The following is a 24,750-nucleotide window of genomic DNA, read 5'->3' as shown; positions in this document are numbered from 1 at the left end:
TAAATGCATAGTTCAGTAGTGTTAAGTATTTTCACATTGTTACTCAAGAGATGTCTAAAATTATTTCATGTTGCAAAACTGAAACTCTATACTTTTTAAACAGTAACTTCCCTCATCTTTCCCCCAGCCCTTGGCAACCACCCTTCTGTTTTTTGTTTCTGTGATTTTTCTCCACCTTAGGTACTTCATATAAAGTGGAATCTTACAGTATTTGTACTTTTGTGACTGGCTTATTTCAATTACTATAATCTCCTCAAGGTTCATCCATGTTAGAGCATGTGACAAGACTTCCTTCTTTTTAAGGCTGAATAATATTCCATTGTATGTATATACCATATTTTCCTCAACTGTTTGTTGAAGACATTGGGTTGCTTTCCCTTTTTGGCTATTGTGAATAATGCTATAGCAATCATGGGTATACAAATATCTCTTCGAAATCCTGCTTTAAACTCTTCATATACACATTTAGAAGTAGGCTTGCTGGATCCTGTGGTGATTCTATTTTTAATTTCTTGAGGAACCCCAATACTGTTTTCCATAATGACTGTTCCATTTTACACAATAGTGCACAATGATTCCAGTTTCTCAGCATAGTCACCAATACTTGTTATTTTTTGTTCTTTTGATAGTGGCCAACCTAACGGATGTGAAGTGTATCTTATTGTGGTTTTAAAATGCATTTCCCTAATAATGAATGATGTTGAGCATCTTCCCATTCAATAGTCATAAACAATAGTGCTCATTGACTATTCATGTATCTTCTTTGGAGAAATGCCTATTTACAGCCTTGACCCATTTGTCAATTGGGTTATTTATTGTCTTGTTGAGTTGTAGGAGTTCCTCAAATATTCTGGATATTAACTCCATATAAGATACATGATTTACAAATATTTATTCCCATTCCTTAGGTTGCCTTTTCACTTTGGTCATTGCTTCCTTTGACTTGAAGAAATTTTTAACTGTATATAGTCCTGTTTGTCTGTTTTTGCTTTAGTTGCCTGTCCTGTTGGTGTCATAGTCAATAAATCACCTCTCCTTTGTCCGTAATTAGTCTAGTAAAATTTTGTTAATTTTGTTTATCTTTTCAAAAAAAAATTCTAGCTTTCAATGATTTTTTCTATTGTTTTTCTATTCTCTATTTCACTTATCTCTGCTAATCATTTTCTTCATTTTGCTTATCTTAGGTTTAGTTTGTTCTTCTTTCTTTATTTCCTTGAGTTTTAAGTTAAATTATGGATTTAAAATCTTTCTTCTTTTATAACTTAAGTATTTACCATTATAAACTTGCCTCTTAGTATTGCTTTAGTTGTACCCCATGCATTTTGGTATATTATGTTTTCATTTCATTTGTCTCCAGATATACTTTAAATTTCTGTTTTATTTTTTCTTTGACCTATTTGCTGTTTAAGAGTGAGTTGTTAAGCTTCCACAGGTTTTTTCATTTTCCTATTTTCCTTCTACTTTTGATTTCTAGTTTTATTCCACTGTAGTTAGGAAGATTTTTTATATGACTTCAATCTTTTGAAATGTTTTAATACTTAGTGGCCTAATATGTGGTCTATCTTAAAGAATGTTCTATGTGTGCTTGAGAAGAATGTCTATTCTTCTGTTGCGTCATAGGGTGAACTGTTCTGTATATGTCTGTTAGGTAAAGTGATCTATGCTGTGGTTCATGTCTTCTGTTTCCTTATTGAACTTCTGTCTGGTTGTTCTATCCATAACTGAAAGTCAGATAGTGAAATTGCCTACCATTATTGTGTTGCTGTTTATTTCTCCCCTCAGTTCTAAGTTTGCTCCATATTTTTGGGAGCTCTAATGTGAGGTGGGTATATATTTGTGAGTGTTGTATCTTCCTGGTGAGTTGACCTTGTTATCATTATATATTGTCCTTCTTTGTTTCTTGTCACAGTTTTTGTCTTAAAGTCTATTTTGTCTGATGTAAATATAGCTGTTTCTTTTCACTTCAGGTTCTCATTTGCATGGAATATCTTCTTCCATCCGTTCACTTTCAGCCTGCGTTGTTATATCTAAAGTGAGTCTCATGTAGAGAGCATATAGTTGAATCCTGTGTTTTATCCATTCAATCAACCTTTGTATTTTAATAGGAGAGTTTAACCAGTTTGCCTTTAAAATAATTATTGACAAGAAAGGACTTACTATTGCCATTTTGTTAATTGTTTTCAGTATGTAGTAGACTTTTTGTCTCTTTTTCCCTGTATCTTTGATGCTGTAGCAAGTCGTGATACTGGGACACTGCTAGGATCTGTCTGTTGACACTGTATCTTCTCTGGTGCTAGACTAAGACCCAGTGATCTACTTTGTTATCAGTGATCCCCTCCTGGCACCCATTCGTGTCAGAGCTTAGATTCAGGCAAGATAAAAATCATTCCCTTGGGCAGCCCCTTAGAAGTCAGAAGTCGGTGGATATGTTCCACTCTTTTCTTTCTCTTTCCAGGGAGAAGGCAGGAGTTGGGCGTTTTCTCCCAATGGCACTGTGCTTTGCCAGAGGGAGGAGCCGTGGCAAGTAAAGGCCATGTATTTCCCTACTGTCTTTGATATGGTTCTTTTTGGCTACATGCCCACGTTGGGTACAGAAACACGTTAACTAAGTTCTGGATTGCTCACAAAGAAAATGGTTTGTGTATGGTTTTCAATTCCATATCTCTATGGAGGAAGGGGAGCCTGGGACTTCCTATTTTGCTACCTTGTTGGCATCAATCCCTCTATTTATGTATTTCTTGAATAATTAAAAACTAATTTTTTAAATAAATACTAGTAGTCACAAATAACTCTAATGAAAACTTATGATCTAGATTAATTTAATAACTATGTATGTATATTCTACTGCATAAAATCCTTCTAGAAAGATAAGCCTGGATTTCTTCAGGGAGAGAATGAGGGTATAACTCTTGCTAATTTATCTTTAATGTCCTTTCCTGTTGTAATCCTATATAAGATTAAAAAGCTTATGCTAGGTTAATTAGTCAGAAATCTAAAGAAACAGACTGAATCAAACAATTTTACCTGTACAAAATGGTTCTAATTTGTTTTTTAAAATCTTGATCTAATTTTTATTTTTTTCAAATGTTCTAAAATAGATGTTACTTTTACAATATCAAAACAATTATAAAACCAGACAATAAATAAATTAGTTTATACTCAGTAGTTGATTATAATTGTGTTTTTATTACACTTTTTTTTATTTCGCAGGCAATGGTACAAAATAACCGCATAGAGCTTCTCAATCATCCTGTGTGTAAAGAATATTTACTCATGAAATGGTAGGTATTAAGTAGGATTTCTTGTTTAATGCTGTGTCTATTGGATCTATTACAAAGCCTTCAAGACAATTATATTGTAATGGTATTTTAATGTTTTAGCTTTTGTTATTTTAATGTTTTTACTTTGAAGAAATAAGTAAGGCAAATGCTCTAGAACTTAAAGTATAATAATAATAAAATAAAGTGAAAAAGACCAAATAAAAAGAAGTTAAGGTTAAAAAAAAATGCTGGCATTGTTTATCTTTATCATTAAATAAAATATTTGGAGGGTGGGAGGGAATTATTATATAAGACATGAAGAAGCTCTTTAGAGTCTAAAATTTATCTTTAACATTAAATGAAATATTTGGGGGCATCGAAAAGATCATTATATAGAACATGTAGAAATATCCTGGACCCTGAAACTTAGTTTACAATGAAGAAAGAGGTGTGTTCTAGGAAGAGCACTCATATTGCCGATAGATTATATGGGTTAACATCCCAGCTCTTTCATTAATTTGTTAAGTCATAATTTGCTTAAAACTTGAGATTCCTTCTCTGAAAATGAAAAAGGTGAATTAGAAGATTTACTTAATCCTAAGCTTCAGTGAATTTACCAACAAGGTTTCTGAAAGAGGTTATAACCACTTTTTCCCCAGGTATCTTAAGTAAATATTTTTGTTTGAAATGACTCAATTCTGGTTTGCTTATATTTTTGTAGGTTGGCTTATGGATTTAGAGCTCATATGATGAATTTAGGATCTTACTGTCTTGGTCTCATACCTATGACCATTCTCGTTGTCAATATAAAACCAGGAATGGCTTTCAACTCAACTGGAATCATCAATGAAACTAGTGATCATTCAGAAATACTAGATACCACGGTAATTTCAAATTTTAACTTTCTAAAATAAAGGATTATAAAAAATATATTTTTTCTTAAGACTACTAAACCCATAATAAATCTGACATATCAGGACTTTATTATAAATAGCCTGTAAGAATTTGTATATGGTACTAATTTCTCCTAAAATCCTTTGTGAAAGGAGAGGGAATATAAACAAACAGGTCAACTAATGAGTTTGTAAGCTAATTTAAAAGGAATTGCCGTATGTTAGATGCTAGCTTAAATACTGAAGTGTAAAACTTTAAAATAGGTGTACAAGAAAGCAGATTTGTAGGTGCCAGGGACTGTGGGACATGGGAAATGGGGAGAGATGCTTTATGGACATGTGGTTTCCATCCAAGATGATGAAAAAGTTATGGAACTAGATAACGATGATGGTGGTATAACACTGTGAATATACTTAATGCCACTGAATTATATATTTTAAAATGTACATGTAAAATGCAACACTTTTAAAATGGCAAGTTTTGTTATATGTATTTTGCCACAATAAACAATGTTATATTGGCCTACAGATTCATATTCTTTTTTAATTCAATTAGCAATTTTTGAACTTTGCTTAATAAGGACATTCTGAAATGAGGGTGTGTTCATCTCTGGTAAACGATATGAGTATTGGTGTCAGTTAAATTTTCTGTTTAACTCAAAGTGGACAGTATATAGAAATTAAGCAAAAAAAAAGAAAAAATAAATTTAATAGTGAAAATTATGGAAATGTTAAAGTGTTTTATATCTCTCATAACTATGTGTCTTATCCTTTTTTGTTTTAGAATTCATATCTAATAAAAACTTGTATGATTTTAGTGTTTTTATCAAGTATATTTGGGTATTGCAAAGAAGCGGGGCAAATTTTCCAACAGGTATGTAATACATTTTGTATCTCTAAAGTTGCACATATTTTAATATGCAGAATATAAGTTAACTGATAAGTTATTACTTGAGATAATATTATGTCATAATAAATACATAGCTTGACTACCATATAGATTAGAAACACCAAGCATAAATGTTTCAAAATGTAGAAATCACATGATTTTAGGTAAGGTCCCTGCCTATTTGATATATCTATGAAAGAGATGTTCCGCTTTTACTGGTCCTTAAACATCTAACTACAAATGGTCATTATGAGTGAACTTTCTTTTCTCTTACATAGTTTTAAAGATTTTGCTAACCTAATGGTTAAATTCTGAACTTGATAATTTTAAATGTAAATGTTTATAAAGAAGTTATCTGGCCCAAGACTCCATTTCAAATGGGTCTTTCTTTGAATTCCTTTTCTAACAGAAACACTTTTTTGATTAAATAAAATTCCAAGTTTTAATACAATTTTGGAACTTTTTACAGCAAAATTTTTACTTTCTATTCTACTTTTTAAATGAGTGAGCCAAGTTCAGATCAGAACCAAGTGTATAAATTATCTGCAGCTCCTACCTTTGGTTGATAAATGGCAAAGGTTGATCCTTCTTTTCTCAGTATGGAGGTTGAAAGTCTTTATAATTTTCTGTATATTTTCATGAAATTTATTTTTATAACTCATATGTCTTTTATACAACACCTTACTTTCTGTGAAAATTTTCTTTGTTGCATCATGTAAGCACATAGATATTTGCATTTTTAAATTTGATAATAATGGTTTGCATTTTTTAAATATTATACATTGCAAGTACTTTCATATAGATACTTTAAGAAATTTGTCACAATTCTGATAGACTCTAATGTTGCATTTTACCTTAAATGATTTAAGGCACATTACTTAATCTTTCTTGCCATTATTTTCATTTTCCAGAAATGAAAATTGCAGATTATAGTTTAAATTGGGCTATAAAGTTATATGAATTCTCTATCAGATTTGATCTCCACATTTTCTTATTGATATTTAAATGATCTACTCTATTGGAAATTTAATGCCCAATACATAAAAAGTTTGAAAATACCATTATTATTTGTTTTTATTTCCTAATTAAGTCTCAGTGCATGTCCCAAACCTTTTTAGAAACAACTTTAGTTCATAAAGAGAGCTCCACATTCATATTGTTATATGGGTAGAAAGGCCCCGGGGATTACTAAACCAACTTGCAGTTCCCAAGAAGTTTTCTTAAGATGGAGTGGACTCCACAGGGAAAGCCCAGCAAGTTGTAGGATTTCCTTAGGCGTCGGACTCCCATAACACCAGGTTAACAGAGGACTCTGGGCCATCTCCAACACCGATTCATACCCCGGGGACTCTGAAGTCAGTCCAGGATGGCATGAGGTTACTCCTTGGTCCTAAACTTCTCCCCAGCTGGCTGCAAAGCGAGAAAAATTTTATTACTGGGTGCGTGTATATAACCATCCGTAGATGCTAGGTCTCTATATGTGGTAATTTTTTATTCTTTTCTATCCCAGAAAAGGAATTATTTTATGGATATGAGCAATGTTTTTGAATGGATTATCTACACGACGGGCATCATTTTTGTGCTGCCCTTGTTTGTTGAAATACCAGCTCATCTGCAGTGGCAATGTGGAGCAATTGCTGTTTACTTCTACTGGATGAATTTCTTACTGTATCTTCAAAGGTAAAACAAGCTTGAATTATTTCCACATCTCTTAAGCATTTTTAATATCAAAAGAAAAACTATTGTACCTGGTGTAAATTTAAAACTGGCTTATTCCTTTTCCAGTTGTTTCTAAATATGAAGAATTTTGTATACCCTATTAAGGAAAGGCTGGAGCATGGTTCCAGAGTTCAGAATGAAGATCAGGGTTTCTCAAACTTGGCACTATTGAACTTTGTGGCCAGATAATTCTTTTTTCTTCTTCTTCTTTTTTTTTTTTGTGGAGGGGGACTGTCTTGTATATTGTAAAATACTTAGCAGCATTCTTGGCTCCTGGCTTCTACCCACTAGATACCAGTAGCATCCACCCCACTCCAGTTATGACAACCAAAAATGAATGCAGACAATGCCAGATGTTCCCTGTCTGCCAAATGAGCCCAGGTCAAGAACACTGGTCTAGACAAATCTAGATTAAATAGGGGGAGTAAATAGGAAAAGTATTGGCTATTCTTGTTTTACCTGATATTATTTTGTAAGCATTTACTTTGAATTAAAACACTCAAAATGAACTGATGGATAGTATGGGAAATCGAAGTGGTATAAAAGAAGAAATAAGCCCAAAGAATCTAATTCTAGAGAGGGAAAAAAGCCTGAGTTCCTGGGCCTCTGACAGTGGGTAATGTTGAGTTTCATGTTATTTCACATAATATTTCCAATGACAAGGCCAATGTTATTATCTGCATTCTCTAAAAGAAGAAGCTGAAGCACTGATTTCAGTAACTTGCTGAAGATCTCAGCTAGTCAGTCAGGATACAGGTATTTAACCAAAGTCTTTCTGACTCCAGGGAGCATGTTTTTTTCACCATATCTTCTGCATTGCTGTGTCATGAGCACAGTGATAGAGAGTTGAGTGCCGCCCCTTGGAGAGTACATGGTATGGTGAGAAAGGCAGTGGCCCAGAAATAGGATTTAAGACAGGTTCAGGCACTGTCACACCCTTGGCTCTGTCATTATTAGTGGCCTTGGTGAGTCACTATATGTGTCTCTGTGAATTTAGCTGAAGTCCCTTTCAGCTTTAGAATCTTGTAAGTTCCTCATTTAACAAGTAATCTTTGCAAAGACAGAGTACAAGTTAGAGGCCAGATGACACACCCATTATCTATCCAAACATTTCACAATATAGGATGCAGGGGGTAGAAAAGAAAACCGAAGGAGATGGTGAGGATAAAATGCAAATCATGTGGTGTGTGCCCTGCATTAGGTGCCTTCTAGTTCACAAACTCAATCTCTGCATGATGCAGCACACAATTTATCTCTCTAATTTCTTTATTAAGCATTTGGCAGCATTTTCTTTGATATTGAGAAGCTATTATTTTTCTCTCCTACTTCAGTTGAAATAATGTCCAGTCATCAAGTGGTAAAATGATTTAAGGTAACGTTAGGGCCGGGCACAGTGATTCACGCCTATAATCCTAGCACTTTGGGAAGCCAAGGCAGGCTGATGCTTGAGCCCAGCAGTTCACGACCAGCCTGGGGGTGATGCCTGCCTGTGGTCCCAGCTACTCCGGAAGCTAAGGCAGGAGGATCACCTGAGCCTGGGAAGTCAAGGCTGCAGTGAGCAATGATTGCCCCACTGCACTCCAGCTTGGGTGACAAAGCAAGACCCTGTATCCAAAAAATAGATAACATTAATAATGAGAATAAAAGCAAAAGTAATTTGACTAACAGCTTGAAAATTAAGACATGATTATTCAATTAACTCTTATGTTTTCTTTTTCAAAATAACTGGCCTCGATGATCTCATCTGTGAAATCTAATACCTGATTTAATACATGATAAATATTGTCACTGAATGAATACACTTTGACTGTAAAAGTGAGTAAATGTTTTTTTTTTTTTTTCTTACTTTTCTAGATTTGAAAATTGTGGAATTTTTATTGTTATGTTGGAGGTAATTTTGAAAACTTTGTTGAGGTCTACAGTTGTATTTGTCTTCCTTCTTCTGGCTTTTGGACTCAGCTTTTACATCCTCCTGAATTTACAGGTAAGACAGTTACATCAGTAGTTGATTTTGTCTCTGTGAATTATGGAAATATATATTTATACTTAAATCTAAATAGTCTAGAAAATTCATAATTACATAACAACAGTATTCAAATACTTTAGTTTTTATCTGCTATATCTTTGAAATGACTTTTATTGCAGAAAAAAAGTATAGTCGTGTTAAGCAACTTTGTCCATTGTCAAAAAGTTTATGTACAACACAGATGATTTATTATTTATGCAGGTAACATATTTTTGGTGACTTTACCATGTTTACTAATATTTTATCCCTGCATTTCAATAGCTATATACCTATGACTTTAAAAAAGTATTCTGAATATAGTTTTTATCATTCTACCTCCAGGAAACACTTTTTCATTGTAGAAACGTTGCATTTCATTTGTACCTCACCGTCTGTTTTCAGGATCCCTTCAGCTCTCCATTGCTTTCTATAATCCAGACCTTCAGCATGATGCTAGGAGATATCAATTATCGAGAGTCCTTCCTAGAACCATATCTGAGAAATGAGTTGGCACATCCAGTTCTGTCCTTTGCACAACTTGTTTCCTTCACAATATTTGTCCCAATTGTCCTCATGAATTTACTTGTAAGTAGTTTTTTTCTTATATTTTGTTTGTTGATCATTTGAAACATTTTATAATGATAATTATTTTTAACTTATTTAATCTCCCTCCACTGGGGAGATGAGGAAGGATCTACTACAAAATCTATTTGTTCAACATTCATTTGGTGCCTGGGGAGCACCAGGCACATCAAGAGGCTCAGGGCATGAAAAGATGCATGCACTTGGCAAATACCAAGGATCTACCAAATGCCAGCAACTGTTACAAGTTCTAGGAACCAGTGATGAAGAAAGCAGACCAATATTCAGTCTCAGTGTGATTACAAACAGTCAGGAATTTAGGTAATAAACAAATAACTGTGTAGCATAATGTCATGGGGGTGATAAATGCTATGAAGAAATAAGAAGCAGGGAAAGGCAATAAAGATGAAGGTGTGTGATGTTTTGGAGTTGGAGAGGGGGTCAGAGTTTAGGCAGAGACCTTTATGGAACATATCTCTATGTTTGAACTTACCATTGACCAGAGATTCAAGTGGGGAAGTCTCTCACGCAGAGGGCATCTGCGACATTCAGATGCCACCTTGAACCCAGTCAAAGCCTAGACACTATCAGCAGACATGAGAGTGCCCTTCCACATGGAATTCTCTACAGAATCTGCTCAAGGCTTGAGCACGTTGGCTGATGCAGGCAAAGATGCATCCCATTCCAGGTCCATGGGGAGCCCTTATTGGCATCGTTGTGCCTGTTTTTCCTTTATCCATTTATGCAGACATGCACATATTCCACACACTTTCTCTGAGTCTGACTATGTACCAGAGACTGTACTAGGCAGTGTTTCTGGAAAGGAAAAAATTATGCAGATGTGTAAGTATTTTGATTCAATTATTTGATACAACTCCAGAGTTTTATTTTGGTGACCTAGAAAAACAAAGGATGGCAATAGGAATAACAGAGAATGACATAAAGCCCACATTCTTCTCCAATAATTGTTTATGCTTTGGAAGATAATTATCCAGAAGAGAATTGAGCTTAGCAGTAGTACAGGTTGGCCCCATTCTGAAGATCCAAACATCTGGCACCCACTGTGCATCTCTACCTGGATATCCTGGAGGAAAATCAAAACCAACAGAGCCAAGACTAATGTTATCTTTCCTTCAGAATCTCCACTGCCTCTCAGTACAATCTCCTAGTCATCCTACTAAGATCATTGGCAGATAGTCTCTATTTCACTCTCCCACGTTTTTCCTCAGTTCTTTCAATAATTCTTTGGCTTTCACATCTGCTTCCAGTTGGCTTGGACTGTCATGGTTCCTCATCCAAATTGCTGCAGCAGCCTCAAGAGCATCTCTACCTTATCACACTGCTTTGTCTAATTCTTCCTACAAATGGCCACCATAGTGATGCTCTGATAATGAAAAACTAAACCCATCAGTGGCTCTTTTAAATATTTTTCCATGCCTCTTCAAAAGCTTTAATCCAGTCCAAACCCATCAGCATAGCAAGCAAAGGTCCCTGTGAGCTGGATCTTACCAAGATCTTTCCCAACACCTCACTGTTCCCAGGATTTACCCAGAAATGCACACTCCCTGATTGTGCCACACTTTCCTTCATGCTGCCTAGACTCTGTACAGGCTTTCCTTTTACCTGGAAAATGTCCCACAATGGGTTAGCTCTAAGATTTCAAAACTCAGCTGAAGTATCATTTCTTCAGGGCAGACTTCCTTAACCACCACCCCTCTCCAATTAACTTACTCTATTGGATACTCTTTCCCTGTGTTACCATAGTTTTGAGGATATGAACTTGATAATAATAATAAAACCTACTTCCTAGATTATTGCAAAGATTAAATGAGCTAATACAAGGGACTTAAAACAGTACTTGGCACATGATAAGCATTTGATAAATGTTAGTGACCATTAAAAGTTAATAATTGATCTCTTCTATGGCTTGTAAGCTCAAATGTCTTCAGAGTCCAGGTACGTATCTAAAATATGTGAAGCAGCAGGTATGAAATGGTTAGTTTTTGGGTTAGTTTTTTTTTGTTTTTTTTTTTTTTTTTAGATAGGGTCTCATTCTGTGACCCAGGCTAGAGTGCAGTGGAGTGATCATGGCTCACTGCAGCCTCCACTTCCCAGTCTCAGCTGATCCTCCCACCTCAGCCTACCTGGAAGCTGTGACTGCACGTGCTCACCACCACACCCAGCTAATTTTTGTATATTTGTAGAGATGGGGTTTTGCCATTTTGCCCAGGCTGGTCTGGAAATTCTGGGCTCAAGTGATCCTCCCACCTCAGCTTCCCAAATTTCTGTGATTACAGATGTGAGATGCTGCGCCTGGCAAAGATGGTTGGTTTTGATTGGGGGTCAATGTAAATTGGAGAGAACACCCATCTGAAAACTTGCAAATTAAAAACCAAAACAATGTTATCCTGCCCAGTGAAACATATTTCCTGACTATATCCAGTTCTCAGTGCCAGTTTGCAAGCCCTAGAATATAGTCTCCCTCTCTTCATTCATTCTGTGACTGTTTTGTTTACCTATTATGTGCCCTGCTCTATACTGAGCACTGGGCATCCAGTGGTGACCTTGACAGATCCCTTGTCTCACAGAGTTTACTGGACTTTGAGCTCCTCAAGAGCAGTCACTGACTTTTCTTTCTGGTGCAGCATGCAAGATGCTGGCTCAGCAAAGGCAGCAACTAAGTACCAGAAAATAAATGAGTGAGTGAAATGAGCTAATTTCATCGGATTGAGTAGAACTGAGCTAACAGCTTCCCCCCACCTAATCCTATCTAGCCATAAATTTCTGGTTTCTCACCAGAGCCTCTCCTGCCCCTATAGTATATGTTTTGCTTCTGAACATACGTAAGATATAAAATGTATCATTCTCTCAGTTTAATATTTGTTTCCATATTGTTAAATCACTCTTGTCTACCTTAGTTACTAAACTCCTGGAGTTTCCCACAATGTTGTGTGGCTACACCCAATTGCATATGATATCACATCATCCCTGTCCTTTCAAAAAAAAACAGATTTTTATCTTAAATGAAATGAATTTCAGATTAATTTGTGTCTTAAATTTTTGTAACACTTAAGAGTACTGAACCTCTGAATGTGGCCATAATCGTTGCAGAGGTATATAGGCTTTGTAGTTTTCTGTAAGGTGTATTACCAAAGTATTCCAAAGCTACTACTAGTAGGTCATATGCCCAGTCTCCCAATTTAGCCACAGAGACCTTGCTATGGTTTCAATTTTTATCCCATCCAAAATGTATATATAGAAACCTAATCACCAAGAAGATGGCATTAGAAGGTGGGGCCTTTGGGAGGTGATTAGGCCATGAGAGGAGAGCCCTCATGAATGGAATTAGTTCCCTTATGAAAGAGCTGTGAGGGCGCTTATTAGCTCCTTTGCCCTTCTGCCATATGGGAACACATAGAAGGTGCCACCTATGAGGAATGGGCTCTCACCAGAAACCAGTTCTGCCCAAGTCTTGATTTTGGACTTCCCAGCCTGCAGAACTGTAAGCAATTAACTTATGCTATTTATACATTACCCAGACTAGAATATTTTGTCATAGCAGTCTGAATGGACTAAGACAGACCTTACATGCATTTTTAGGTGGACCGTTCAACTGTAGTGATTTAATTTTGTGTCATACTTCAGATTGGCTTGGCAGTTGGTGACATTGCTGAGGTCCAGAAACATGCATCATTGAAGAGGATAGCTATGCAGGTAAGTGCAGTGCCTCCCCACTTATGACAGTGTTATGTTCTGGTAAACCCACAATAAGTTAAAAATATTACAAGTCAAAAATGGGCATTTTGTAGGAATATGCCAGTTATAAATTTATACCACTTACACTGTAAAGTATGGGCTGTTTACCCTCCTGATCATGTGGCTGACTGGGTTCTGTGGCTCGCTGCCACTGTCCAGCATCCCAGGAGAGTACTACATACCGCTAGCCCAGAACAGATCAAAGTTTAAAATTTGAAGTATAGATTCTAATGAATATGCATCACTTTCACACCATCATAAAGTCAAAAATCATGAGTCAAACCATCCTAAGTTAGGTATTGTCTGCATCACGTTTATTTAAACTTACTGGAATTAACACCATTGTCGTTACTTCCTTTTTTAAGAGCACAGTTACTTAGCATGGATACTTTCTTAATCCTGAGGAGTCACATCCTGTGTCTGTTTGCATGTTACCTGGTATACCTGCTCTAATCAAAGTTGATGAAAAAAATGTCCGAGAACAATCTTAGCAGAGAAATTGAGAAATTGCCTGAGCATCTTTTGTTGTGTTAAAATGTGGCCACCCAGGTAGCTAGCTGCTTGATCAAGAGCATCACTGGCATCTTAGCCCCGCTGTTCAAAGGAGCTCCTTATATTTTGTGCAGGGAATCACAGGGTCCCCACAGCATGATTTATGTTGAAGTTTTTACTGCATCCATGAGGTTTTGTTCTCTTGTCACATCTCTCATTTTTATAGACAATTTGGACAATTTGATGTTAAAATTGGTGTCAAAGTTTCCTGGCTAGGTATTTGGCTATTGAATCTTGTGAGGTACCTTTCTGTCATACAACACAAAGTTATTTTTATGCTCTTCACTGGATTGTCTTTAAATTTCAAATTCAAATGGGCATTTTTGATGCTTCAAGGATATTTGGTGACCAGTTGACTATACGCATTCAGAAACCTTGGCCAGTTTGAGAGAGAGAAAAATTATGTTATGATATAACTTTCTATTCACTCTTGTCTCCTCTTCACTTTTACTTGTCCAAATTCTTTCTTCTCTGTAATTCATTCAGCCATATACTAACATTTATTTATTGAAAACAATGTTTCAATACATAGTGTATACAAAGTCCAGTACAACTTATCATGAGAGCCCAGAGGAAACAGAGGGATGTGATTCCTGACTATTAAGTCAACTACGTCTACTTAGCACACCAGCTAGGTATTCATAGAATTAAATATCAAAAATCAACTGAGAACCATTTGTAAATCCTATGCTCTATGACATCACTGTATATTATACAGAGATACAGAGTGATTGGAACACTTAGAGAACAAACACAAATGATGATCAAGTACAGGAAAAAATGCAAAAATAATTAAGGGAATGCAACATGGAGCGGGTGAGATGAGTCAGTGTTGAAAGATGGTTGGGATTTAACAGGACATCGATACCGCCCTGAAAGGAGGGGCCAGCAAGAGCAAAGGGCCACATCAGTACTGGGGAAAATGGCCAAGGCACTGGTCCAAGGCCCCATTGCCTGGAAGGATCATTCATGTTAGTGGGTGATTAGATTGCTCCAGATGATAGGAGGGTTTATTCAAAACCAGCAAAGAAAAACCTTAGCAAAGGGCACTAAATGATGAAGTGCTTCAAGTTATTTTGTAAGTTAGTGGAGAGTTATTATCAGCCCTTCCACAATGAAAATGGTGTTTATAGTGATCTGTTATTATCTTGGTTTAGTGAGGAAAGATTGAAGGCCGGAAAAGCTAATGGCAGATTATTATTGTCGCAAAGATGGTGTTTAGGACTCCAGGTGTATGGATATGGAGAGGAGATGTATAAACCTCTTGGCAGGTATGTCAGCAATACCTCATAACTGCCCTAACAGCTCTTTAACGGCTTTAAAATACCTTGAGGAATAGATAAAAACAATAATACAAGCAAAGTTGGGGAAGCTCACTCAACTACAGAGTCAGTGGGGTTGAGCTGAAAAGCACAAACCTATATTGTTTACTATGCTCCCTGAAAGTCAATGGCACAAATCCTAGTACCCCCCATATTATCTATACCTCGTTTTGGATCAAAAACAGCATCGCCTGGAAAACCAGGAAGCCATTCTCCTACTTCTCCTGAGTTGTTTCTTAAGCAACTCTCTGCATCCATTCTGAAACCTATGTCTGAGCCCACAGCAGAACTGTGAGCAGAACTGGACAAGTAACACACATTTCCGACAGGGCCATTTAGTTCTCTCATAGAATCATCTCGAAGGGAGGTGGAGACAGGCCTTGGGACAATGCATGCTGGGAGATGGGTTCTTTATGGGGACTTTCAGTTCCTCAGGGGCAGGTGTTATGAGTATTTTGAGGGGCTTGAAGCTGTTTGGGTATTTTTAAATGTTGGTATCTCCACTTTCCACGACAGTTTTGGAAGCTGCAGACAGTCCATAAACATTTATATCCCCACTGCAAATTAGAAAGGGAAATTCGCAGAGTGCATCTTACCCTTCAACATGGAAATCCCACCAGTTAGAGGAGGTAAAGATGCTCCCTGAGCCCAGTGGTGCCAGGCTCAGTGGGTCCCACCTGACCCACACTGGACTTGGGGCTTTGCTTGCCAACCTCCCCCAGGACCATCTTTGAGGGACCTATGTAGATAATGAACAGTGTAAGACACACTATGTATTTTATCTGTTGGCAAACATCGAGCTTGAGTAAATCTTTTTCAATCAAGTGTGAGGAAATAGTATGTGACCTCTCAAACTGTATGCATGGGAAGGGGAAAGTGATATAACCCTAAAGAGCAAAGGGGAAAAAAAAGGAACCCTAGAAATTATTATAGAAAATCAGTGAAAATATTTAACTGGTATTATTAATAAAATACAAGAAAACATAGCTTTTCTTGAAGCTGGAATTAATGCATAGTATGTTAAATGGTGGTAAGTGCTATAAAAATAGCAAGGAAGCCACATGGGGGAAAGTTATGTGGGGTACAGTGGGGGGGCCACAATTTTAAGCAGTGGTGTCAGGAAAGTTCTTACCATTTCACTATTTATGGCTATAAATCACTAATATTGGAAAATATTTGTTCTTAGAAAGCAAATCTCACTAGTAGTTACAAGTAGTTATGGTAAACATACCTATACATCAGATACAAAGGGGTATAAAAAAGCAGAGATAAATTTGGCAAAAATAAATGAAAAAAATTAAATGTGAGGAAATATCTCATTTGCCATCCCTGAAAATAGTAATTATACTTAAAATTCATCATGGAGAAACCATTTTTCACCTGATAGCACAGACATGAAAAATACATGACATACTCTTAAGGATGAGTTCTAATTCTTTTACTGCTTACCTTTGTCTTCCTCCAATTAAGCACTCCTTCTTCTCTCCTGCCCTAGGTGTGTATACATGTGTGCACGCACACATGCATTCACACTGTCCAGTTGTGCACATTTTGTAGTATTGCAACACCGCAAGAGTATGAACTACCCTTTTCTTCTTTAAATCTCCATCATTGAACAACAAAACATCGGGTGACTATCCCTGAACAATAAACAGCAAGTGACTAAAATTGAATTCCTTTTTTAAGCAACTTCCCCCTCTCCTTCTTCTCCCACTCCAAGGCAGATTGCTGCCCTGTCAGTGGGTGAGGTGAGAGGAAGGGGCAGGTGATTGTGAGCTAGGGGATAAGAAAGCCTGGCCAGCCCAGCTGTGGCACAGAAGTCAGGACATAGAAATCAGTTTTCATTTTGCTGTATTAATGATTGCCTGTGTGCCATATAAAAATTCCATATACTAACTAACAATTCTATCAATAAATCCAAAATGCACTTTAGGTGGAACTTCATACCAGCTTAGAGAAGAAGCTGCCACTTTGGTTTCTACGCAAAGTGGATCAGAAATCCACCATTGTGTATCCCAACAAACCCAGATCTGGTGGGATGTTATTCGTAAGTACACATAACAAATAACAACATCAGTAACATGACGCTGTTTGACATTCATTCATTGTGTTAACCCTAAAGGGGCCCTTTTATAGACTTTGAGTCTTCTCTGCCTGTGGGCAGAGGAGTTGTGCTTTTAAAAAAAGGATATGATTAACCCAAGACATGAAAGAGCTGGGTGAGAGGAGGGTGACATTTGCTCTCCCCTTTCAGGCGGCTCATCCATAGCATCTGTGTTAAATGCGTGCTGTCCCTGTGAGAGCAGATGGGCAGGGGACCAGCCACACCCTTTTAGTGTCTTTTTTACAGTACAGGTATACTTTATTTGCTTTTCCTAGTCACATGTCACTTACATTTATGTGTAGATATATATGTGAGTATATACAGCCAAGTGTTTAGAATACACAATAAAGAACACACATTTACACATACACACACTATACACACAATGTACTAATCCATTTTCACACTGCTATAAAGAACTGCCCGAGACTGGGTAGCTTATAAAGGAAAGAGGTTTAATTGACTCACAGTTCCCCATGGCTGGGGAGGCCTCAGGAAACTTGCAATCATGGCGGAAGGTGAAGGGGAAGCAAGGCACCTTCTTCACAGGCAGCAGGAAGGAGAACGAACGCATGAGGAACAACCAAACAATTATAAAACCACCAGATCTCGTGAGAACTCACTTACTATCACAAGAACAGCATGGGGGAAACCGCCCCCATGATACAATTACCTCCCCTTGACAAGTGGGGATTATGGGGATTATAATGCAAGATGAGATTTGGGTGGGGACACAAAGCCTAAACATATCTCACACACACACACACACACACACACACACATGAACACACACACAGAGCGTCCACTATAGAAAATGAGGTAATTACGTGATCAAAGACTAAGCAAGACCATTGCATTATAATGGAAGAAGGGCCATATGAAAAGCCGGAATAACTGGTTGCTAATCCTTAGTATGCCTGGGCTCCCTTCATCTCTACAACTGTTCTTCCTGAGTTCTTTTCAGGTTAGTTTCCCCTGTGTAGTCATAAAATAATAAAGTCGCCCTGAGTATCAGTCTAGGCTTTATTCTAATGCCACAGTATCTCTCCAACTGATTTCACACATGTCCATGGTTACAATTACTACCGAAACAGAATGCTCAGCAACTGATTTCTCAATCCTAGAGCTCACTCTTCAGTTTCTGGCCCCTACATCCAGCTGCCTACTTGACATCTCCACTTGCATGTTTTAAAGGTGCCTCACATTCAGCAGGTTCAAAACCAAACTTCAACGCTTTCACGTTTCACCCTCTCCTCACATATCCCCTACAGGAAAAAAGTGAAAAAGTCCTGGTTCCTCCTTGCAACAATGTCAGCACCATTCATTAGCCTGTGCAAGCCAGCCACCCACGAGTCATCCTTGATCTGTCCCCTCCCTTTCCTTCTCCCCTCAGTCTGGTCCATTTGACTTCCTGGGTGGCCTGTGCAAGTCACCATTTTCTCTTGCCTGGACTCCTAGAATTACCTCATTCTTGATCATTTCACATCTGCCCTTGACCCTCTCCAGTCAACCTATGGATTAAAAGATACTAAATTAAAATGAAATGTGTTAAAATAACATTTCTGAAATTTCTCCAGGTGAAACTTTGTCCACTGGTTGAGTTGTATTGGATAATGTGTAGTGCAGTTTTAGATAATTAACAATGAATCTCGTATAGAATACCACCTTCCGTAGTGGGCACTTCTCATGAAAATATATAGAACAATTCAGCTAAGCCCCATTCTAAACAATTTCTATCCTAATTTACTCCTCTTCTGTTTTATCTGTACATGTTCTATTTCTCTCTGATTATATGTATGACTTCCTTTCACAGCTCTTTCTTCACATGTCTCTTTCTCCTGGCAGACTGTGGGTTCCCTGAGGGCATAGCTATGCCTTATGCATATTTCTACCAGTGGTGGTTGAATTTTGGCACATGCTTAAGAAAAAGTTCCTGAATTGAATTCAATTTGAGTAACTACTATTTTTTATCTGACAGCATGTATTCTGTTTTTTATTTTGCACTGGAGAAATAAGACAAGAAATACCAAATGCTGATAAATCTTTAGAAATGGAAATATTAAAGCAGAAATACCGGTATGTATTTTTCCTTCTATCTGTACTTGAGATATTTAAAACTCATAAATAATAATGCACAATATAAGATTATATTTTATATTGGTGTTTATTTATTTTATATATTGTCATGCTTTATTGATAGCTGTAGCTAGTGTATTGAGAGTCATGAGACATTTTTTAGAACCAACAACATATTTGCCACTATTCACCAATCAGTTTGCCTTTCAATAATAAGTGAATAAAAATTAAAATGCTGATTTCCTTTCTCTTGGAGGTAGTATCATAAACTGTATTCTTCATCTGAATTCATAAAGCAAAGCTCTGAAAGCTTCTGAAGATCCCTGGAGTAACTATGTGGTGGGCAGTGGTTAAGCATGAGGGTTTTACAGTTAGTTAGTACCTGAGTTCAAACCCCTATTCAACTAGGTACTTAATAACTGTGACCCTGGGCAGTCTGCTTAACCTTTCTCTATAATAGTTTCTTACCTATAAACTGGGAACAAAAATAAACTAGCCATGAACTAACAGTGTAACTTTGGGAAAAATTGTTTAAACTTCAAAAATATGTGTTTCCTGGAAGGATTGTGACTACCGAGGTTAAAACCTACGCCTTCGTACATTCAGAAGGGACCGAGGTTAAAACCTATGCCTTCCTACATTCAGAAGGGCTAAAAGAAGAACTGAAAATAAATTCATGAAATGTGTATGTCCTTTTAGGCTGAAGGATCTTACTTTTCTCCTGGAAAAACAGCATGAGCTCATTAAACTGATCATTCAGAAGATGGAGATCATCTCTGAGACAGAGGATGAAGATAGCCATTGTTCTTTTCAAGACAGGTTTAAGAAAGAGCAGATGGAACAAAGGAATAGCAGATGGAATACTGTGTTGAGAGCAGTCAAGGCAAAAACGCACCATCTTGAGCCTTAGCTCCTCAGACCTTCAGTGAGGTTTCTAATGGGGGGTGCATGACTTGCTGGTTCTAACTTTCAATTTAAAAAGAGTGAGGAAGAAGCAGAAATCTGATTGATTTTACTACGTGTGAAATCATGGTTCCTGCATGCTATATAAAAGTAAACCATCTTTTATCCTCTATTCATATTTTCTACCAATCACTATGTATTGGGGATATCTTTGCAGATATGTTCAAATTGGACTTGACTTTGATGAGATATAATCTCATTATTTGAATAGGTAGAAAATGAATTTGCTAGAACACACATTTTTAATGAAAAGAATAAATGTAACTATTAAGCTAAAATGCAAATGTCAGTACTGAATTCCTGCTTGTTAATTACATAATATGTGATGCCCTAGAAAATAGTCACAAGTATTAATAATGCCATAGATGATAGTCTTAAATATTAGGTTGAGGTCTACCTAACCTAAGCTGCTTCTTGGAAAGCTTCATGTTGAAAGAACCTGTGGGTGGCACCATGTGGACTCTTCTGTTCCTACTGTGATGAATAGCCCCACCCTTCTTGCTGTCCCCAACACACCTGATGTCACTTCGAGCCATATAGTTGAAGTACAAATTAATAGGCCTTATGATATGTACGAATTTTACTATAGATAATATATGTTGTTTCTGTTTTTGTTTGCCAATGAGCATAATAAATGTAAAACCTATATAGTATCCCTGTGATTATTGTATGAGCCTTTGTTTGAGATTTGAAAAAAACATGCCTCCATCACATATTCCCTTTTTTATTTTGATGTCTATTCAAATCATGAATTAATCACATACTTCATCATTAATCTTTTCAAGGTCCTTCTATTGTTTTGTCTGATTTTCTCCATCATCCTGATTAGCATGTTTATTCCCTCACTACCCCCAGGAGATATGCACTGTAATGAATATGTTTTCGGCTACGTATGTGTCCTTGTGTTATGTTGTACAGTGTTGTTTAGAGTCTGTTATTATTTACACAGATGTTATTATGCTATAGCTTTTATTTCTGTTTTTGCTTCTTATTTCTCTTATAATTCTCACTTATTTCCTGTTTTTTTTACTCATTTCTGTTTCTCACTCCTTTTCACTGGACATGATGTTTACAAGATACAACTGTGTTACTGTATTCCATCTAGTACGGGGCCTTTGGTGTGGCTTACTATTTCATTGTGTGCACCCACCCACCCACTACACTGGACTTTTCTAGAGATGGACAGCTTGGTTACCGCCACCTTCCTGCACACATTCTCAAACATACTGATGTTCATACAAACCAGCAGAGTGCTGAGGGACAACATGTACTATTACAAAACCAGACATTTTACATTCATGGTCCAACAGAACACATGGCCTAGAGGCAATGTTGTATATGCCTTAATCTTTGATATGAATAATATCTTTGTTCTTTATATTTCTTAAAACAGAAAGCATGGAAAATCACAATATAGAAGCAATAACCAAAGATCTCCTGATCATAAAGACAAATGGTCTTTTCAGTCTTCCCTCTCCTCAAACCTTGTGTAGCATTGCACAATATAGATCTCAGTCAACATTCACTGAGTGCCAAGAATGTGAGAAACATTGTACCATGCCTGTCATGCGAAATATTTAAATAAACAGATTGTCTTACAACGTCACCAACCTGTACTCTCAAGAAGCTTACAATTTAATGGTCTTCATTTATTTCTGCAGTTCTTTCTCCTTTACCCCCAAACACAGAACCGCTTTTCCCCTGTTTCCACTGATTGCTTCTTCTCTCTTTCTCAACTGGCTTCTCTTTCCTGCCAACTAACTCCATGTGTACATCCCTGAGGTCTGTACCTGGCTCTGTTTCCTCTCTTTCCTCACTTCTGCTCCTTCTCCTAAAGTCCAGTCCAACATTTCTACAGTTCTTCAAATTAAATACATAGAAACCTGAATTTGGTGGTAAGAGAAGCAAACCAACTCCTCTGGACTTCCTATTTTCCATCAGTGGTACCAGGATTCTTTCAAGCTCCTAGACTCGAAAGGACTCAACATACTAAGTTGAGTTAATCTTCCTAAAGTGGAGCTCTAAGCCTTCACACCCATGCTAAAAAGCTTAAAGATTTTCTCTTTCTTCATAAGCAAACTAATCTTCTTAACCTGCCTTCTAAATCTAAATTAGCTTTATCTTCCAGCATTCTTCATTTCATCCAAATTGGAAGACCATTGTTTCATGAAGACACTATGTTTTCCCATCTCCCTACATCCAACTCTATTCTCTTCCAGCCAGAATGTCCCGTCTCTAACTGTTAAAGCTCAGTTTAAATGGCATCTCCACCTTGAAGTATTTTCCTAATGGTCCCCACTCATTATGCTTCCTTCCTTCTCGGAACTGGCACAGACTGCACTTCTCCTCTGCTACTGCAGCCTATTATGGCCACTATGACTTGCCACGTGTCCTCCCCTAACTGAAGGGTAGACTCCCCGAGCTTTATGGGTCATTATCACCAGTAGTCTCAAAGGAGGCAAAGAATTACATCCTATTTCATTTTTTTCATCTTGTGGAGCTTCCAGCACAGTGCCTTGCACATAACAGATGCTCAACAAATACAAATAAGCAAATAAGAAATCAGTGAAAATGATAAATACCATGGACCTGAAAGAGACTGCAAGAAAACTGGCTCAGTATGCCTCAGAAAAGTGGTTTAGTGTCCTTTTTCTGTTGATGCTGTGTCCTAGAGAAGTTGAATGACTTGCCTCTAAGTGGTAGAAGAAGCATTAAACACCACTTTCCTGCCTTTTTGTTCCCACCACTTCAATCTGGGCTGTTGTTTTAATGATTGTTAACTACGATTAGCATGGACAATTGAAAGGTTTGTGTTTTGCAAGAAGACAACTTGTGCCTTCGTACTGACTCTAATTCCTGTTGGTTGACTCTGGGCATATGTCCTCCTCTCTAAAATGGTGATGATAGAATATATTCTTTATGGTGTTGGTAGAATTGGACAACCACATGCATACAGAGTACCTAACTCAGTAAACGCTATTGCAATGTGTTCAAGAAAACTGATTTACCTGAGATAAAGGGGGTTACAAAGCACACTAGGATTTTCATATCAAACCAATTACCCATGGAATTTCTTTGGAAGTTAATTAATTAGCAGCCTGATATAAATTGAAGCTCCCAAGTACTTCTGAATCCCCTTAGCCAAACAAATCCTGGAATGTGTGTAGTAAAATAAAAACCTTACATTTAGAGAAAATTTTGATTAAAATATTTCAGCACTTTTGTCATCTTTATTTTTGCTTTAGACTCAATTCATTAAACATTGATGGAGCACCAACTCCTTGCTAGTCAGAGTAAATCAACATCAATGAATATTTTTTAACCATTTTGGACATTTTGATGTGAGCACATTAAATAATAACAAAAAGAAAAGGCTTATGAAGTTTACTGTGTATCAGGCACTGTTCCAAGCACTATGTACTAACTCACTTGATTCTCAAAACCTATGTGGTAGGCGCTATGATAATTATCATCCTTGTTTTGTAAAACAAATCATGACACTTCTAGGCTGAGTAGCTTGGTTCGAGGTCACATTGCTGACATGTAAACTCAGGCGGTCTGCTTCTAGATTTTGTGTTCTTAATACAAAGCTATACTATCTCTTAAATAAGAATCAGACAAAAGAGCACCCTTTCTTCATTGACTTTATACTTCAGAGGTTACTGAGTGGATACCTGCAATGTTACATTCATAGGTAAGTGCATTTTAAGGTTAAGAGACATGGGACACCACAAACACTGAAGTCAGGAAGCCTGAGTCATAGACTTCAGACTTAGGGCACAATTGTTGAAGGTATAGTTGAGTGAAGTTGTTTAACCCATCATGAAATTTAACCCATCATGAAGCCACAGAGTGAACCGAACTGGGCTGATTCCTAGAATCTGAAGCAAGTCGTCTAGTTATTTGGCTCTGATTTTGCTTGTTAGTTTTAGTGAAGTGATAGGAGATGACAGAAGACAGGAAGATGTGGGCTACCCCTTGCCATTTCCAGCTCCAGACACCCTACGAAAGGTGTCCAGCTAGGGGGCAAAAGGAGGCATGATCCCGAGCTGCAAACATCAACAAGGAAACCGCTGAGGGAAGCAGCGCCCTCTAGGGGTGTAATTGATATTGAGCTGGAACCAGAAGACCTCATTGAGACCTCCCTTGTGTGCAGGAGGATCTCTCATCTCAGGAAAACCTACAGCGACATTAACCTATGCTTCTGCTCCTCTTTCTATTGAGATTTAATCTCGCAAGTCCAAAGGCAGGTGGTGGCACTTATTTAAAAAGTTTCCATTTCAATTGCTTCAGATAATACAGGCTGCCAATAAATAGATGCACAAAACAGGTGTATAAAGTGGTACGGTAGTCCTCACTTATCCCTAGTTTGTCTTTCTAAAGTTTCAGTTATCAGCGGTCTACCACGATCAGAAAATAGGTGAGTACAGTACAATAAGATATTTTGACAGTAAGAGACTACAGTCACATAAATTTAGTATATTGTTATATAATTGCCCTATTTTATTATTAGTTATTATTGTTTCTTTTTGTGTCTGATTTGTAAACTAAACTTTATTATAAGTATGTATGTATGTATGTGAGAAAAGATAGTATATATATATATACACACATATATAGGGTTCGGTG

General features: G+C 37.1%; 1 protein-coding gene across 1 annotated transcript in view; it reads left to right on the top strand.

Annotated features, from left to right (window-relative positions):
• Positions 1 to 21,722, top strand: part of TRPA1 (transient receptor potential cation channel subfamily A member 1) — a 54,513-nt gene extending 32,791 nt beyond the window's left edge. The window contains exons 18-27 of the mRNA XM_054499126.1: positions 3,211 to 3,281; positions 3,982 to 4,144; positions 4,938 to 5,027; positions 6,553 to 6,722; positions 8,616 to 8,745; positions 9,169 to 9,351; positions 12,994 to 13,062; positions 16,912 to 17,025; positions 19,061 to 19,158; positions 19,858 to 21,722. Coding sequence (XP_054355101.1) covers positions 3,211 to 3,281; positions 3,982 to 4,144; positions 4,938 to 5,027; positions 6,553 to 6,722; positions 8,616 to 8,745; positions 9,169 to 9,351; positions 12,994 to 13,062; positions 16,912 to 17,025; positions 19,061 to 19,158; positions 19,858 to 20,068 — 1,299 coding nt within the window. The 3' untranslated portion in view covers positions 20,069 to 21,722. The remainder of the gene's footprint in view (positions 1 to 3,210; positions 3,282 to 3,981; positions 4,145 to 4,937; positions 5,028 to 6,552; positions 6,723 to 8,615; positions 8,746 to 9,168; positions 9,352 to 12,993; positions 13,063 to 16,911; positions 17,026 to 19,060; positions 19,159 to 19,857) is intronic.
• Positions 21,723 to 24,750: the final 3,028 nt, after the last annotated feature.

This window comes from Pongo pygmaeus, chromosome 7 (genome assembly GCF_028885625.2).
Source record: "Pongo pygmaeus isolate AG05252 chromosome 7, NHGRI_mPonPyg2-v2.0_pri, whole genome shotgun sequence".
Taxonomy (NCBI): domain Eukaryota; kingdom Metazoa; phylum Chordata; class Mammalia; order Primates; family Hominidae; genus Pongo; species Pongo pygmaeus.
This window is presented reverse-complemented; position numbering and strand designations above follow the sequence as displayed.